This window comes from Mastigoproctus giganteus, chromosome 5 (genome assembly GCF_048544385.1).
Source record: "Mastigoproctus giganteus isolate SK-2022 chromosome 5, ASM4854438v1, whole genome shotgun sequence".
Lineage (NCBI taxonomy): Eukaryota > Metazoa > Arthropoda > Arachnida > Uropygi > Thelyphonidae > Mastigoproctus > Mastigoproctus giganteus.
Window position 1 is genome coordinate 164,155,462 of NC_143579.1, and position 15,019 is coordinate 164,170,480.

Sequence of the window (15,019 nt, forward strand, 5' to 3'; positions counted from 1 at the left end):
ATTTTGCAAAAGAACCTGTAGGTTCTCTTACGTTCCCTTCATGTGAACTGTATGAGCCAATGGTATAGATGGATACTTATTTCCATTATGCAGTAAAAATGCTTTCACACTGACCTTGGATTAATCAATGAAAAGCCTCCACTGCTTGGGAGAATGCTCCAGATTTAACTCTTTCATTAATTCCTGGACATCGTTAAAATAAACCAAAGCACCATCCATGGAGTAATAGGTCGTTACATTAGATTGCCTCTTCCTATAAAAAGACACCTTGACACCCTTTTCAAGAAAATTCCACTGCTGAAGCCGTAATCCTGGTAATTGAGCCTTGGTTTTGGAGAGGTCCAAGTCTCTGACCAAATTGTTTAATTCTGCCTGAGTGATTAGATGCGGCCTTGCAGTATCAAGAGTTGAAAAGTCTGGATCTGTACTCATTCTGGATTCTGCATCTTCTGGAGACTCTTTTTCCAATCCTGAATCAGAATCAAATCCATAAGTTTCTTGTGGCTTTGGCACTGGCATTGTATCATCGTGATGAACCAGCCTTAGAGCAGTAGGTATGTTGGGATACTCTACTTTATGCTTGAATTTCCCAGAAAACCATAAATGTTGGTCGTGCAAAGGTAACAATCATTTAGTACGGTCTCGAAGTTCCCACCATATCACCAGAACAGCAAAAGACATTGATTTATGACCACCTCTAAGCCAGCTGGTTAATGTCCTTGAACATGAGCTACAGTAAATCTTTGGAGTCCATACATCTTTTTCTCACATGTGACAGTGGCTTCCACTGTCATTTTAATACCACTTCTCTGCAAATGTAGCAAGAGCTATCGGTCTTATTTTGGCAAGAATGTGACATGTTTCATGTATGGTTAAGGCACGTGCACATAAGAATATAATTAAGAAATTGTAGATTTTTATTTTTAATTTAAATACAATTCATGATTTACACTAATGCACATAACACTTGTTCACTTTGTTCACCACTGCTCTCTGAAACACACCTTCTTGATTAGACCGGGTTTCGAGCCCGTCACCACCAAATACGGAGGATACGGAAAGGTCAGGGAATGACTACCGCATATCCCGGAGCAATATGGCCTTAGTTGCTAATGCTCCTAAAAACCAAACAACAACATCTGAAACACACACACACACCCTTTTGAAAAATAAAAATGCTTGCTTGGTGCGGAACCTACTCATATATACCGGTAGAGAAGTTTCTAGAAGGCTCACAGTATTTCTAGAGAACTCTGTCAAAAGTTCTAGAACCTTCCAGAAACATCATGACCTTTCTTGCACATGTAAGAATGTCCTAGAATGTTCTGGAAAATTCTCAAATATTGTAAAAAGTCCCTGAGTGCTCTGGAAAATTCTCAAACATTGTAGAAAGCTCCTGAATGTTCTAGAAAAAAAATAAAAAATAAATAGTAAAATAGATGGGAAAGATGATTAAACCAAATATAGGCCTTGGTTTTCGGTCATTAACCTATGATATTTGAAAATCGAGGATGATGAGAACTTTTTAAGCACATATCTGAGGTTTTAAATATATTTCCTATGAGAATCTGTCGAAATTATTTCAGGGAGGAAATTGATGCTGATCAGTGTTATCTGATGAGGGACCATTTAGTTCTGAAGCTACCTCATATTATTTTAAACAAATGGTCAGTCAGTGTTTTGGCAAGACCATCTGTTTGAAAATAGTCCAATACCAGACAAGACTTGTTGCAAAGACAAAATTATTCTACTCTGAGAATTAAAACCATTGTATTATCTATGCCAGGGGTGGCCAACTTAATTTGTGATGCAATCGACTTTTTTTCTTCAAAATGTGCCGCGATCTACCATCTCAATCAGTTCATTGCACGTGGTTAAAAAGGTTAATCAACACAAATTGAAAAATATTGTTTATAAATTTTAAAATTAAATACAATTCAGAATTCTTATTTTGAATTCATATGTATTTAAATTTTTAATTTATTTGAAGTTTGTGTCTTCATGTCATCTGCCAAGCTTTCAAAATCGGGGATATACTGTGATAAGGCCGACCATAAAGAATCTTATGTATGCAAGTCCGTAAGAGTAGAGCCATTCTTCATCCTTTTTTTTTTTTTTAATTGGAAAAGGCCAATTCACATAGAGATGTGGAACTAAAATGAGAATTAAAAAATTCACTGCATTTTTTTATAGTACTTTTCTCGGCAAACATATTTCCAGAAGTCTTTTTCTGGTGATCTGGCTTTTAGGAAGATATCATTTCAAAATGTATTAATTTCATTTTCAAGTAATATTTTTTCCGTGTGAAAAATCTCTGCGATTTTTTCGCAATTTGTTTCGTATCTTAGTCAACCTTAAATGGACATGAAACAATGTCTTCAATTGTTTTAAAATCACTGAATCTGGTTTGAAAATCATGCACAACTTTCTCAATTTCAAAAACATATTTCTCGTTATTAAATTCAAAAACAGGATATTTTTGCAAATGATCTTGCATATTTGCAAAATGATCAAATTTTTTTTCTTTGAGATCCTTAGCCATTGCCAAAAATTTATATTTATATGCAGAAATACTACTAATCATGTCACCCACATTTTTATTTTTTCCTTGTAATTCCAAATTCAGATCACTTAATTTACTGGTAAAATCTGCCAAAAAAGCCAGATCACACAACCACAACGTATCTTGCAGCTGCAGATAACCATCTCCACTTTGATCGACGAATTTTTTAAATTTCATTCAGCAAATTTCGAAATCTGTAGAAACTTACTCCGACTCAGCCACCTCACATCTGTGTGTAGTATCAGATCTGGTTCATTTTCATCAAGTCGCATTTTGAAAAGTCTCCTTTGAAGAGATTGTACTTTGATGGAATTCACGGTTTTGTTGACTAACAGTTGTTGGTGGATGATGAATTCTCAGATGAAATCTGAGAATTCATCATCCTTTTGGCACAATGCGACGAATCCGTTAAGATGCCCTGTCATTGCTTTAGCTCCATCTGTTGTTATTAATACAAGCTTAAAGAGTGGTAATTTAATTTTTTCAATAAAATTTTTGAATGCGTTAAATATATCAAGCCCTCTAGTTCTTTCTTTTAATGAAACCATACCCAGCAGTTCTCTAGTGGCAGAATCATCGAAAACCATACGAATAACAACGAGCAATTGAGCTATATCACTGATTTCTGTTGTAAAGAAAAGGACACACAATTAGCAATATGAACACGCAATTGTTCGCTCACATTTTTATTCATTTTTTTGATGCTTCACATCACAGTATTTCAAGATAATTGCAGATCTTGAAGGGCGCTTTTAATTCCATTTTTGTTCTTAAAATTTTCAAAAAGAGAATCTGTTATTTCTAAAAATGAGTCTTTAATGAATTGACCATCATAAAATGGTTTGCATTTTTTTGCAAGAAGATGACTCACTTTAAATGATGCTACAGTTATTGTTTTAGAGTGTAAATTAGGTGTCATGAAGAAATTTTGTTGTGCGAATAATCTGGATTTAAGTTCTTCTAATTTATTTTTTCTAAGGTCACTATTAGGCGAAAAATCCGATTAGTATTTACCATGGAGCACTTTGAGGTGCCTTTCTAAATTTCCCTTTTTTGGGTATAACCACAGAAGCATTGCAAATCAAATAACACTTTTCTTTTATCATTACAAAAAAGTATTCTAGTTCCCACTCTTGATGAAAATGATACGTTTTACTCTTTTTCGTAGTATTCATTTTAAATCAAATCTAATATTGCTGCACACTCATCTGTTTGGGGCCAGTCTTGTCAATTATATCAGTCAGAATGCACCTTAAATACTGAGCCTTAAAAGATTTAATCACACGTTGGTGGGCACCTCCGTAGCCAGGTGGGAAGGAGCAGTAGTGCATAGCACATGCTTCTTGATTAGACCGGGGTTCAAGCCCGTCACCACCAAATACGGAGGATGCGGAAAAGGTCAGGGAATGACCACCGCATATCCCGGAGCAATATGGCCTTAGTTGCTAATGCTCCTAAAAACCAAATAACAACAACAATCACACGTTGGTCTATAGGATGGAGTATTTGCCAGGGAAAAAAATAACCTTGATATTGAAACAGACATCAACAATATTGGGTTGGTGGCTTGTGGCATTATCAGGAATAAGTAAGATGTTAAACGGAATTCCTTCATCCTTGCAATACACTTCCAGTTCTGTTCGTAAGTGAGATCCAAAATAACTTCTGAAAATAACAGCAGTCATCCACCCTTTAGGGTTATATTCCCATTAAACTTTGACCTGATTAATCAACTGGCATCGAAGCTTACTTTCTTGCATCATAGGCCACTACTTTTTCTACTGCCACCACCACCACCACTACTACTAATAATAATAATAATATCAAAACTGTAAAAAATGTGCGAAAATAAATTTGCTTTATTAATACTGATGAGGGTAACATTTGGTGGAGATTGCACTGCTTGCTGTTCATTCTACGTTTTGTTTCTGTGTCCTTCCACACCACATGGAAAATACCATATGTTCAAAAGCTAAGTGCCACCAAAGTAATCTAGAATATAATTGTCACTCTTCCGTGCCCTCTCCACTAGGTTGTGGGTGGAAGTAGAACAACAGCGTACTAAAAAAAGTCTTCTGAACAGCCATTATTGAATTCTCAAATCACATGGAGAGATAAAAATAACAATGTTCACCTTGCTTGTTAGTTAAATTCATATAATGCTAAATTCCCAAAGCAGCTGATATCACTCAAACTCATGCTGTGATATCAGACAGCCTTCTGATAATTAAATTCTATGAAAATTGAAAGCTTTTAAATTTCATTACACAATGAACTTTAATCGATTAATTAAATTAAGTATTACCAAGTTATTGAAACAATGCAAATTGAAAAAAAACAAGAGATGATACATTAAAATGTCAGTATAATGAACATCAGAGTAATAACAAGGTATTCATTATAATGAAGTCACTTCCCATTCCCTGCTAGTTTATTATGTATCTTATGTAAAAACATTTCATTTTAATGAATATCATTGTAACAAACATATCTTTTGCATTATAATAAAAATCCATCTTCTATGAAAAAATAAAATCATCATAGCAAAATTTATAAAAAGAAAATCCTTAAACAATACGTTTTTATTTTTGTTCTTTAGCATTTTACAATGCTGCAATCATTTGCTAACTGAGGAGTTAATTGCCTCTTTGCAGTTAGTAGCTTTTGATCTGTATACCTTCCTAAAGTCTTACTTGAGTAATTTTAAAAGTGACAAGGGTTGTTTACATAAAGTTACATATTTAGTGAAACATACTAGTGGTCCATTTCCCTTAGCATGAATTGTTGAGGAGGCTTCCATCCTTCAGTGGGTTGATAATGGCTGCACTTTTTATCTTTTTTTTACTAGTGCCAGCAGTGAAATTACTGTTTGTTTACAGTATTATTGTTGTTTATCGAAATTATTGTTTGTTTTTCTCTTAATAAGTAGAGTTCTTTGCATCATATAATCTTATAGTTGTGCTTATTATGGTTTTATAAATTTAAAAAAATAGAAGAAACTACAGTTTTACGTTTATAATGTCTTTCTTTTATCAATATGTAACTTGACTGTTTTGACCTTTTTTTTTTTTTTGCTGTTTCACTATAATGAAATTTCATTATAATGAGTACATTTTTTGTTTGCCCACATGAATTTATTTGTTATTCTTACATTTCACTGTAAATTACTGGGTCATTCCCTGAGTTATGAACAATTCACTTAAAGCATCACACATGCAAACAGAGCTACATAAAATAAACAAGTATGCTTTCATGAATGAAAAATTTTTGGATATTTATTTATTTTTCTTCAGATTGGATACAAATTAATAAATGCTTTCAATCAGTAGTTTAATGTTAGTACTCAGTTCATCATACAGTTCCTTTGTTTAAGGCCATACCAATCCTTGATAAGATGCACATTGTGGCGATCCTGAAACAAAGAACTATCAGTTTGACCAGTAAAATACCAGTCATCAGACTGGATTTCTCCTGGAGTCTCCACCTGCCTCCAGGAGACCAGATTTGTCAAGTCCTGCCTAATTTTGCCCACAAATAGCAGCAAACAATCCTATGACCTTGTAATAAACTTCCCTAGTGCCATAAGTTAATTACAGAAAGCAAACATGTGTACAGTCAGTCCTCGTATAACACGTGTTTACACTACACGAATTCGATCATACATGATTTATAAATAGGGGAACGATATCGTATGTAACACAAACCGAATTCGCTTATGCACGATTCGCCTTTGTGTGTTTACAAGAAATGGCAGTCAAACGCGTAATCACCCCAACTGAACGCAACCCGATAGGAATGAAGAGAAGATTCTGAAAATGTATTTTTTTTATATCAGTGAAGGGGAAACACATTTCACCATAATAGCGTAAAAACCCACACAATTCCAGCTATCGGTATTATTGCAAATGCAATTAGATCGAGTTTACTACCCGTTTATAAAAGATTCCACTAGCAGGAACGCAACAGGAAATTGTTTTTATTGTTTTATGTTAGTAATCCCCAGAAATGTGCTTTAGTAAAATGTGAACTAGTGAGGTGTTAATAGTGTGTCTCTGCCTTTACGGAGTTGTTTATTCAGTTGCTACACGCGCGCAGCTTTGTTTATATGTATCAAGCATGCCTCCTCATTTTGTAGTTGTGCTTTATTTCCTAAAAATGAGTAAAATACTTAAAAGGAGTGAAAAGGAAGCATCCTGGTGAAGACACTACAGATTCAGAGAGAAAAAGAAAAGCAATATCGATAAACAGAGGCAGATGGGTTAAAAAATTCTTACCCAGGAAAATTTGTAGTGGCCTCATACTAGCATTTATGGCCAAAATCACACCGGCCTCCGACCCACCGTGGTTTCCCTGGTGAAGCTTATGGCCAGTCCGCCTCTGTCAATAGAGAAAAAAAATATGAAATTGTGAAAAACTTTGTGAAATTGTGAAATGAAAGACCATGTGATATTGCATGCGCTACAGGCCTAAATGAGGCAACGCCGAGAATTACAAAGAATGCAGAGAAAATAAAAACTTTCATAACAGGAACAACTCAATGTGTAATTAAAATCCATTAGATTAAGACACAAAGAATTGGAAGAGATGGAACGGCTGTCATCTGTTTGGATAGAAAATCAAACAGAAAACAAGTTTGCTTACGATAGAAGCAAAAGCATTAGCAATATTTTATTACGTAATAGTCGTAATAAAATACGTAAGTATTTTATTACGATTATTCATTGTGTTTGTTAATGTTTTGGTTACAAATGTGTGTTCAATCTTGGGTGGTTAGCACCTAACCCCATTTTTCCCGTAGGGCCTGTTGTTTATATTGCACGATTTTGCATTGCACGAGAGTTTCTAGAAACACAACTATCATGCTATACGAGGACTGACTGTACCTTAATTCTAAAACAACTATATATTGGCATTCAGAGTTTGGGGCACTAGGAGCTTTTATTTCTTTCCATTGTGATCTCCATCCTACATAATATGCATTGATGCTCTTGCAAGTGAGTTTCTGGACTATACACACGCTGCCAGAAGTGAATTTTTTTGAGGAATTTTTCAAAGCTTGTAATTTAAAAATTATGTTCATAAATGATTTTAAATATTAGGTTTTTCTTATTTTCACTATATAGGCAAACAATAAAGTAGGATTACCGTCAAAAATAAAATCAAAATTTCATTAAAAAAATTGAAAAAAGAAACTAAAAAATATTTAAAAATTTTAAAAAGTATATAAAAAACTTGTCACTATTTCTTTGCAATAATATCCTCTACATTTGTATATGTATTATTTTATTCAGTTTTATCAACCTGTGGATCCAAATTCCAAAGAATAATAACCTTTTTTTTATATTTACAGTAGTTTCAAAAATCTACACTATTTTAAATATAAAAAATAGCTACTGTTACTTGAAAATGCTGTTGATAGATGCAATTCTCTGTAGAGTTTTTTTCAAAGGAATCTGTACATATATAGAAGTAATTTGTTGATACTGCATTTAAGAACCTCCAGAATGTATGTACACTTTCATACTCCTTTGGTCCTCTTACATTCAAAAATGTATATACAGGGTGTCCACAAATGATTACCCTGATTATAATATGCTCTAATTTGGTAATGTTGAATCTTGCTTAAGTTTTCTTATCGCAAATAATCTTGTACAATTATAGAGTTTTAAGCCCAGTGAGTTAAGTTTACTGCTGTTGCCACTAATAGCGTTGTTGCATCTATTCATTCAAGATGCTGTCTGTACAAGAGAAAGCTCAGTGTGTTGTTTGGTTAGCTGAAACAAATTTTACTGTAACTGTGCAGAGAATGTTTAGAGCCAAGTACAGTATAAATCCTCCAGATGTAAAGCTTATTAAATCGTGGATGGAAAAGTTTTTGGCAACTGAGTCAGTTGAGAAAGGGAAAAGCATTGGCAGAATACATTATTGGACCTTTCTTCTTCTTCCACAAAAACACAATTAGTGCAAACGTGTTTTTAGACATGCTCATTAATTATGCTAATAATTAATTCCCAACTATACTAACTGGAACAGAGGCAGCCTACTGTTATTGTTCAGCTGGATGGAGCACCCGCTCATTGGAATCAAGTTGTTCGTGACACTTTGGATAAGACATTTCCAAACCGTTGTATGGGCAGGGATGGACCGATTTTGTGGCCCCCAAGGTCACCACACATAACCCCACTGGATTCCTTTCTTTGGGGATATGTTAAAGACTTGGTGTATACAACAGCTGTTCCAGATATTGAAACATTACGAGAGCAGATTACACGTGCAGTCTAATGCATCGTCCCACAGTTGTTAGAAAATGTATGGAGAGAGAGAGAGAGAGAGAGAGAGAGAGAGATTGAATATCACCTTGATATTCTGTGTGTCACAAGAGGTGCTCATGTGAAATTCTTTAAAGTCATTATGTATTGATAAAAACTTTTAATATTAGCATACAATTTGGTTAAATTTTGTTAACCTCCCAGTAGTAATAAAATTTTTGTAACAAAATGTAATCAGGGTAATCATTTGTGGACACCCTGTATATATGTGTGTGTGACATTCATAAAATAAATATGTAACATGTTACATATTTATTTTTATCAGTTGCAAAGCAACTGACTCCACTAACCAATGATCATGTTAACCAGCGCCTACATATTTTACTTTGCAAATGGGATGGGCAGAAGTCCACTGTATATGTATTTCTGCGGAAGTCCACTATATATGTATTTTTGCGGAAGTCCACTGTATGTGTATTTCTGCTTTAGCAGTACTAAAGACATGTTTGCCAGACCCCACACATACACATGAAAAAAAGATGTGTATGTGTGTGCTTTTACCATACTCCATTACTATATTTCTTAACTCATGCCAGTTACTATGAAGCATAATAAGTGCATTGTTGGAGCACTAACTTTTTTTTAATTATTATTAACGAGTTATGAAATCCCAATTTAAGAAAGTCATACAAGTTAGAATATGTGTTTGTTTCTTTTTCAGTGAGGAAACACAGTGACCAGGGAATTCTTCCTATGGAATGCTTATACCTAAACAGAAATGCATTTACAGCTGTAGTTGGGCAGTCTTCACAACCTGCCAAACACTTTACACTGAAACAGAAGCCAAAATCTGCTACCTTAAGAGCAGAACTGTTACAAAAATGTAAGATTTTGTTACTAAAATTTTAAATATTTATATTTTTATTGATTTATACAGATTATACAGCAGTATTAAATTCATTCATTATACATTAATTCAATTTCATTCACTATACCAAATTTTGTTATAATGAATGAAATAAACTTTAAACTTCTGTTGGTTGTCATGCTCCTGGGATTTTAAATGTATTACTAATCACAAGACAAAAAATATATATAAATGAATAAACTTAGCTTTTCATGCCGTCTATACTATTTTTCTAATAAGATTTTAATAAGTATATAATTTATACTCTTCTCAGTTCCAATTTATTAATCTTTCTTTAGTTAGCATTAACATTTAGAAGTTACTGGTTTGTTCTTTGATTAAACTATGCAAAACCATAACCAGTGGTTATGGTTTTGCATAGTTTAATCAAAGCATGCTATAGCTAGCATTCTTTTCCTGTACATGTACATTCATGTACATTCTAAAAGTCTGGAATGGCAAAAATGGGTAGGAACATTTAATTTACAATAGGCTTCATGAGTTTACATCGACGGTTGTGTAAAACGTATGTAATTTGTTTCTTACAACGTAATTTAGGGCTAGAGCCTCAGTTTACAAAAGAAGTTAGCTTACCTACAAGTTAGCGAAATGGCATCATTCTGTACGTAGCCAACTACTTAAGTAGTAACGAATTGGCATTTTTTAAATATATCTCATATTGTGAATACTTCCTCAACGAGTACCATGAAATTGCACTATCTCGAATAAGTAACACTTTACTGTAGGAGCTATGGTTACTTATTCTCAGCAGATACCATTACCATCTAACTTGTACATAATTTCTTTTTCATTCATTCTCTGCTTATACACTGTTCTTTTATTGTTTTAGCATTTAATATTTTAAAATGAACCTGCAGCTAATGTTTCCAAATCGGAACTATTCTCTGCACTTGCAGATTTACATATTGCACTAAGTGGAGGGGATTACCTTCAGTCACCTTACTGGAGTTAACTGTTTCCTGCAGCAAGTCCTATTGCTTGTATTTTTATTTTTATAAAAACCCTAGATACGAAAGGTATTAGAACCTATAGTACATATACTGTGTGTGGGTTGAAGGTTGAGAAGACAGAAGACACTTGTTGATGTTAGACCTGAATCTCTATAGATTGTACTTTTCGGAAGGTTTTTACAGAGAACAGAAGTTGAAGGGATAAATGAGGAAGAAGAAAAGTTGGTTCTTTGAATTTGAAGTTAAACAGTAAATGGATGCTGACTGGTTATGGCATGTGTTTGGAGTGGTTTGGAAGATAGAGGGGGGGGAACTATAAATGCCAATTTAGAAGAACATAACCCATATAAATATCTAGAGAAAATCTGCAGTAGAAACATCTATGACACAGAGTAGAGAGATTTTGTAGGAAATGGGTCATTAATTAACCTGACTGCCCTCTTTGGAATAGTCTAGAAGCCAGAGAGAGAGAGAGAGAGAGGTTTTGCATAATCATCCCCAGGTGGTGGAACAATATTCCATAGTAGGGCAGATTTCAGATTTATACAGAGTGAGAAATTGTTTAGAAGAAAAGAGAAAACCCAGTGTTTTAGATGCAGAGGAAGCAATATTCATGGTATGCTTATGCCAAGAGAGATTAGGAGTCAGTGTAATCCCTAAGAGAGAGAGAGATGTGTGATCTTGTCAACAGATCTAATTGTCATCGAAGATAAGCATAGGAACAGTAGATTCCTTTATGTGAGATATAAGACAGGACTCAGTTTTAGAAAGCTTGAAGTTAACTGATACTTTGCCCCATAGGAGAATTGCCTGTAGATCAGCATTTGAGGAATCAGCTGTGAATATTCGAGAAGATGAAGCTCTTTGTGTAGGGCATGATTTCTCAAACTGGAAGGTAGAATGCAGTGTGTTTTCATCTGTGAAACTGTGATTAGGATTACCAGTCAGTGGAAGAAGGTCATTAATATAAAAGAGGAAAAGAATGGATGAAAGAACTGAACCTTGGAGAATACCAGCATTAGTGCAGAATTTAGAAGACAGAGCTATCAGCCATCACCTGCAGTGAACAATCAAAGAGAGAGAGAATGTTACAGCAGAATATCCAATTGCAAAAAATAGTCAGCAGTCCATAAGATGGAAATTTGTGTAAAAGCCCTTTATGCCAAATATGATCAAACAGCTTAGAATTGTCAAGAGAAGTTGCTTGAGTTTCACCAAATTTTCCATTAATTTGTCCATAGATGGGTGATATAAGCCAGTATACCACCAGTCAGTTGATGCTAATAGAATCCATGCTGGTGATCATTGATCAGATGGTAAAATTACTGCTTTGCGTATGGATTGTTTTAAAAGAACATTAAACTTATAATCATAATACTAATTCTTAACATTTACCAGCATCTTTAGCATATATACTTGGATTTTAGTTTGATTTCATTATTAGCAGAGTCTGTCATGTTCATTACTTTATAAAGCTTCTTTGTAGACTGTATGCATTATTGGCATATCTCGATGAGTAACTGAGTCATCTACCTTGTTATGCAGTCTTCACTCAAAACTTTTTGCTGCATCTTGAAGTTTTCTTAAAATATAAAACATAAATTTGACCATGTATAAACAGTGTTTACTCATGGCGAACCTTATTGAATGGCGAGTTCTCTGATTCAGTTTGCATTGTAAATGCTGAGTGAGCTTAATACCCCTGTAAAGTGTACAGTGTGTTTGGTGTCAAGCGGCACCAGGGGTTCCCCCCATCTCCACATTGCTTGCATTGTGATGGGTGTGCCGGTTTACTGGAAACCCCTGTAAAGTGTGTTTAGGGCCAAGCGGCACCAGGGGTTCCCCCATCTCCGCGTAGTTTACATTGTGGGTGAACCAGTTGACTGGAAAAGCCAGAGATTTAAAAGTGTATGGGCTTTGTATATGTGTGATGCCTTGTACCGTTGTTCATCTGGTCATTTAGCCGCCAGACCCCTACTTTCGTCCTGTGGAGGCAGACCAGGTACTCACTAGTGTATAGTTCACTCTGGCAGGTCCTGCCACCTAATTTCCTGAGATTTCAGTGGCTAGGACCTAAAAAAAAAAAAAAAAATCGCATACACATCGCAGGAAGCGCTAGGAGAAGTCCAAAATGTTGGGCAAAATTAATTTCGATTGGTGATTTTAGATTGTGTGGGGCGTGTTCACGTTGCTGTCAGATAGAATGGGATGAAGGCTGAAGACTGGGGGGAGATAGACAGAAATGTGGAGCCGATAGGGAAGGCAACTCCAGTTTACAGTGGGGCATACCCATGCCCCACCAGAGGGAAGAAATAGGGTGGGGAGGGGGCAGCAAACTGTCCCCTCCCCACCCTGCCAGGAAGAGGTGAGATAGTGAGCCAGACAAGGGAGCCGGCTCAGGTTGCCAATGTGGCCTGTGTGCATGGGTAGAAGCAAACCAGACTGCAGGGTCAAGTCCGCACCATCCAGAAAACTTGAGGCCCAGCAGAGGCAATCCAATGTTGGTTTAGCTGAATAGGTTGTGCAAAATGTCATAGTTGGGAGTCATTCATGGGACTGTTGTCCCGTCCGGTAGTCAATGTTCTGGGAAGTGGAGTTTTGTCACTTCTCAGAAGAGTTCCAGTTTTGTCCTGCATGAAGGATCAAGCAGTCAAACCTGACATCTGGTTGGGGGTCTCTGAGAAGCTTTGTTTGACACGTCTATTCGAAGTTTGCATGCAGAGGAATGGTCAATCGTCTGGCATACAGGTTCTGGGCAAACTTGGTGAATGCTATATATGAGGCTTCATCTTCCAGTAAGTAGTGTTCCCGGTTTTTGGGATTAAGGCGCACTTGGATGATTAATTCAACACAAAGATCTTCATTAAGTTTGCAGTCATACATCTGGTGTCCCCAGGTCTCCACACAGCCACATGCACACATTGGGTTGTTTTCAAGTCCAAAACGGTGTAATTTGTGGCGGATCGCTCCATGTCCTGTTAGGAGATACGTGCTGTATAATCCAGGGCAAAGCTATGCCGGATACTGTGGGTATATTTGTTATAGATCGGAGAGGAACCTCCGCGCGACTTCCCCTTTTGTGGAGGTCATCCAGCGCTGCTGCCATATTGATCGCAAATAGATCTGGAGTCTTTTCTTCTCCACTGTCCAATTTGCAGTTGGGTCTGTGGTGTGATCCTGGAAGGTAGTTGGATTTCCGCGTCTAAGCTGCTGTAACATGCCTAGGCGTATCACTTCAAGATTAAGGGGGGAGGGTCCCAGTGAGTACTTGCAGTGCATGAGTAGATACGGTGCTGCACGCTCTGGTGAGGGTTAATAAAATCGGTCGGTGAATGGTGTTGAGTAGCCGAAGATTTACCGCCGTAGAGGCCTTATGGTGCCAGACACCAGAAGCATATGCAATCGCAGGGATGATGGCTGCTTTGTAAAGTATTGCTAAGGTTCTTCTTTTCAGCCCCCAGTTGCAGCGGGTAATCCTGGCAAGCATGGCAGCGTAGTTTTTCATTTTCTTCTGGATGTATTTTAAGTAGGGTGTAAATGATAAATTTCGGTCCAGGATCACTCCTAGGTACTTGAGTTCTGTGGCCAACTTGATCGTTCTGTTGTAGATTTTTATCTGTGGTGGTCTGGTAGGAGTTAGATATCCCTTTAGTAGGATAGATTGGGTTTTGGTGGCAGAGATATTAAGGTAATGAGTTTCGGTCTACTCTCTTAGTGTAGAAAGTGCTGAGTTGGCAAGCGTTTCCAGTTGTGCTCTTGAATCAGCAGAGAGGATTAGAGATAGGTCATCTGCGTATGCGAGCGCTTGCACGCCCCCCCCCCCAGTTCCAGGGAGAGGAACTCATCCAGCACGTAGTTCCATAAGGAGGGGACCCAGTACAGAGCCCTGAGGGCAGCCCCTGTGTGCCTGGCGTTCAACCTTGCAGTAGCGAGCCTGCACTAGGACCCTCCTATTGTTCAGGTAGCTCTGAATGCATCCATATAGGTTTGTTGGCAGGTTGGCAGCTCTTAGTCTTGCGAGGATGCTCTGCCACCAGAGGGCATCGAATGCCCCTGCAAAGTCCACAGAGATGAGAAGAAGATACTTTCATTGGCAGTTTGACACGGCATTCATGATATATTCTAGTGCATCCAGAGTGGATTTCCCCTTTTGAATCCGAATTGTTTGTCTGTTGTTAAATTTGCTGCAGTGTAATGTACTTCAAGCCTCTGTCTAAGAAGTTGTTCCACGGCTTTGCTGAGTACAGACAGGAGGGCTGAGTACAGATAGGTCGGTAGGACTCCGGTATATGTGGCTGCTTTGATGGGT

General features: G+C 36.7%; 1 protein-coding gene across 1 annotated transcript in view; it reads left to right on the forward strand.

The window, feature by feature from the left end:
* The window catches only part of Nelf-A (Negative elongation factor A), a 152,136-nt gene that overhangs the window by 35,014 nt on the left and 102,103 nt on the right, over positions 1–15,019 (forward strand). Inside the window, exon 3 of the mRNA XM_090374701.1 lies at positions 9,554–9,715. Coding sequence (XP_090230827.1) covers positions 9,554–9,715 — 162 coding nt within the window. The remainder of the gene's footprint in view (positions 1–9,553; positions 9,716–15,019) is intronic.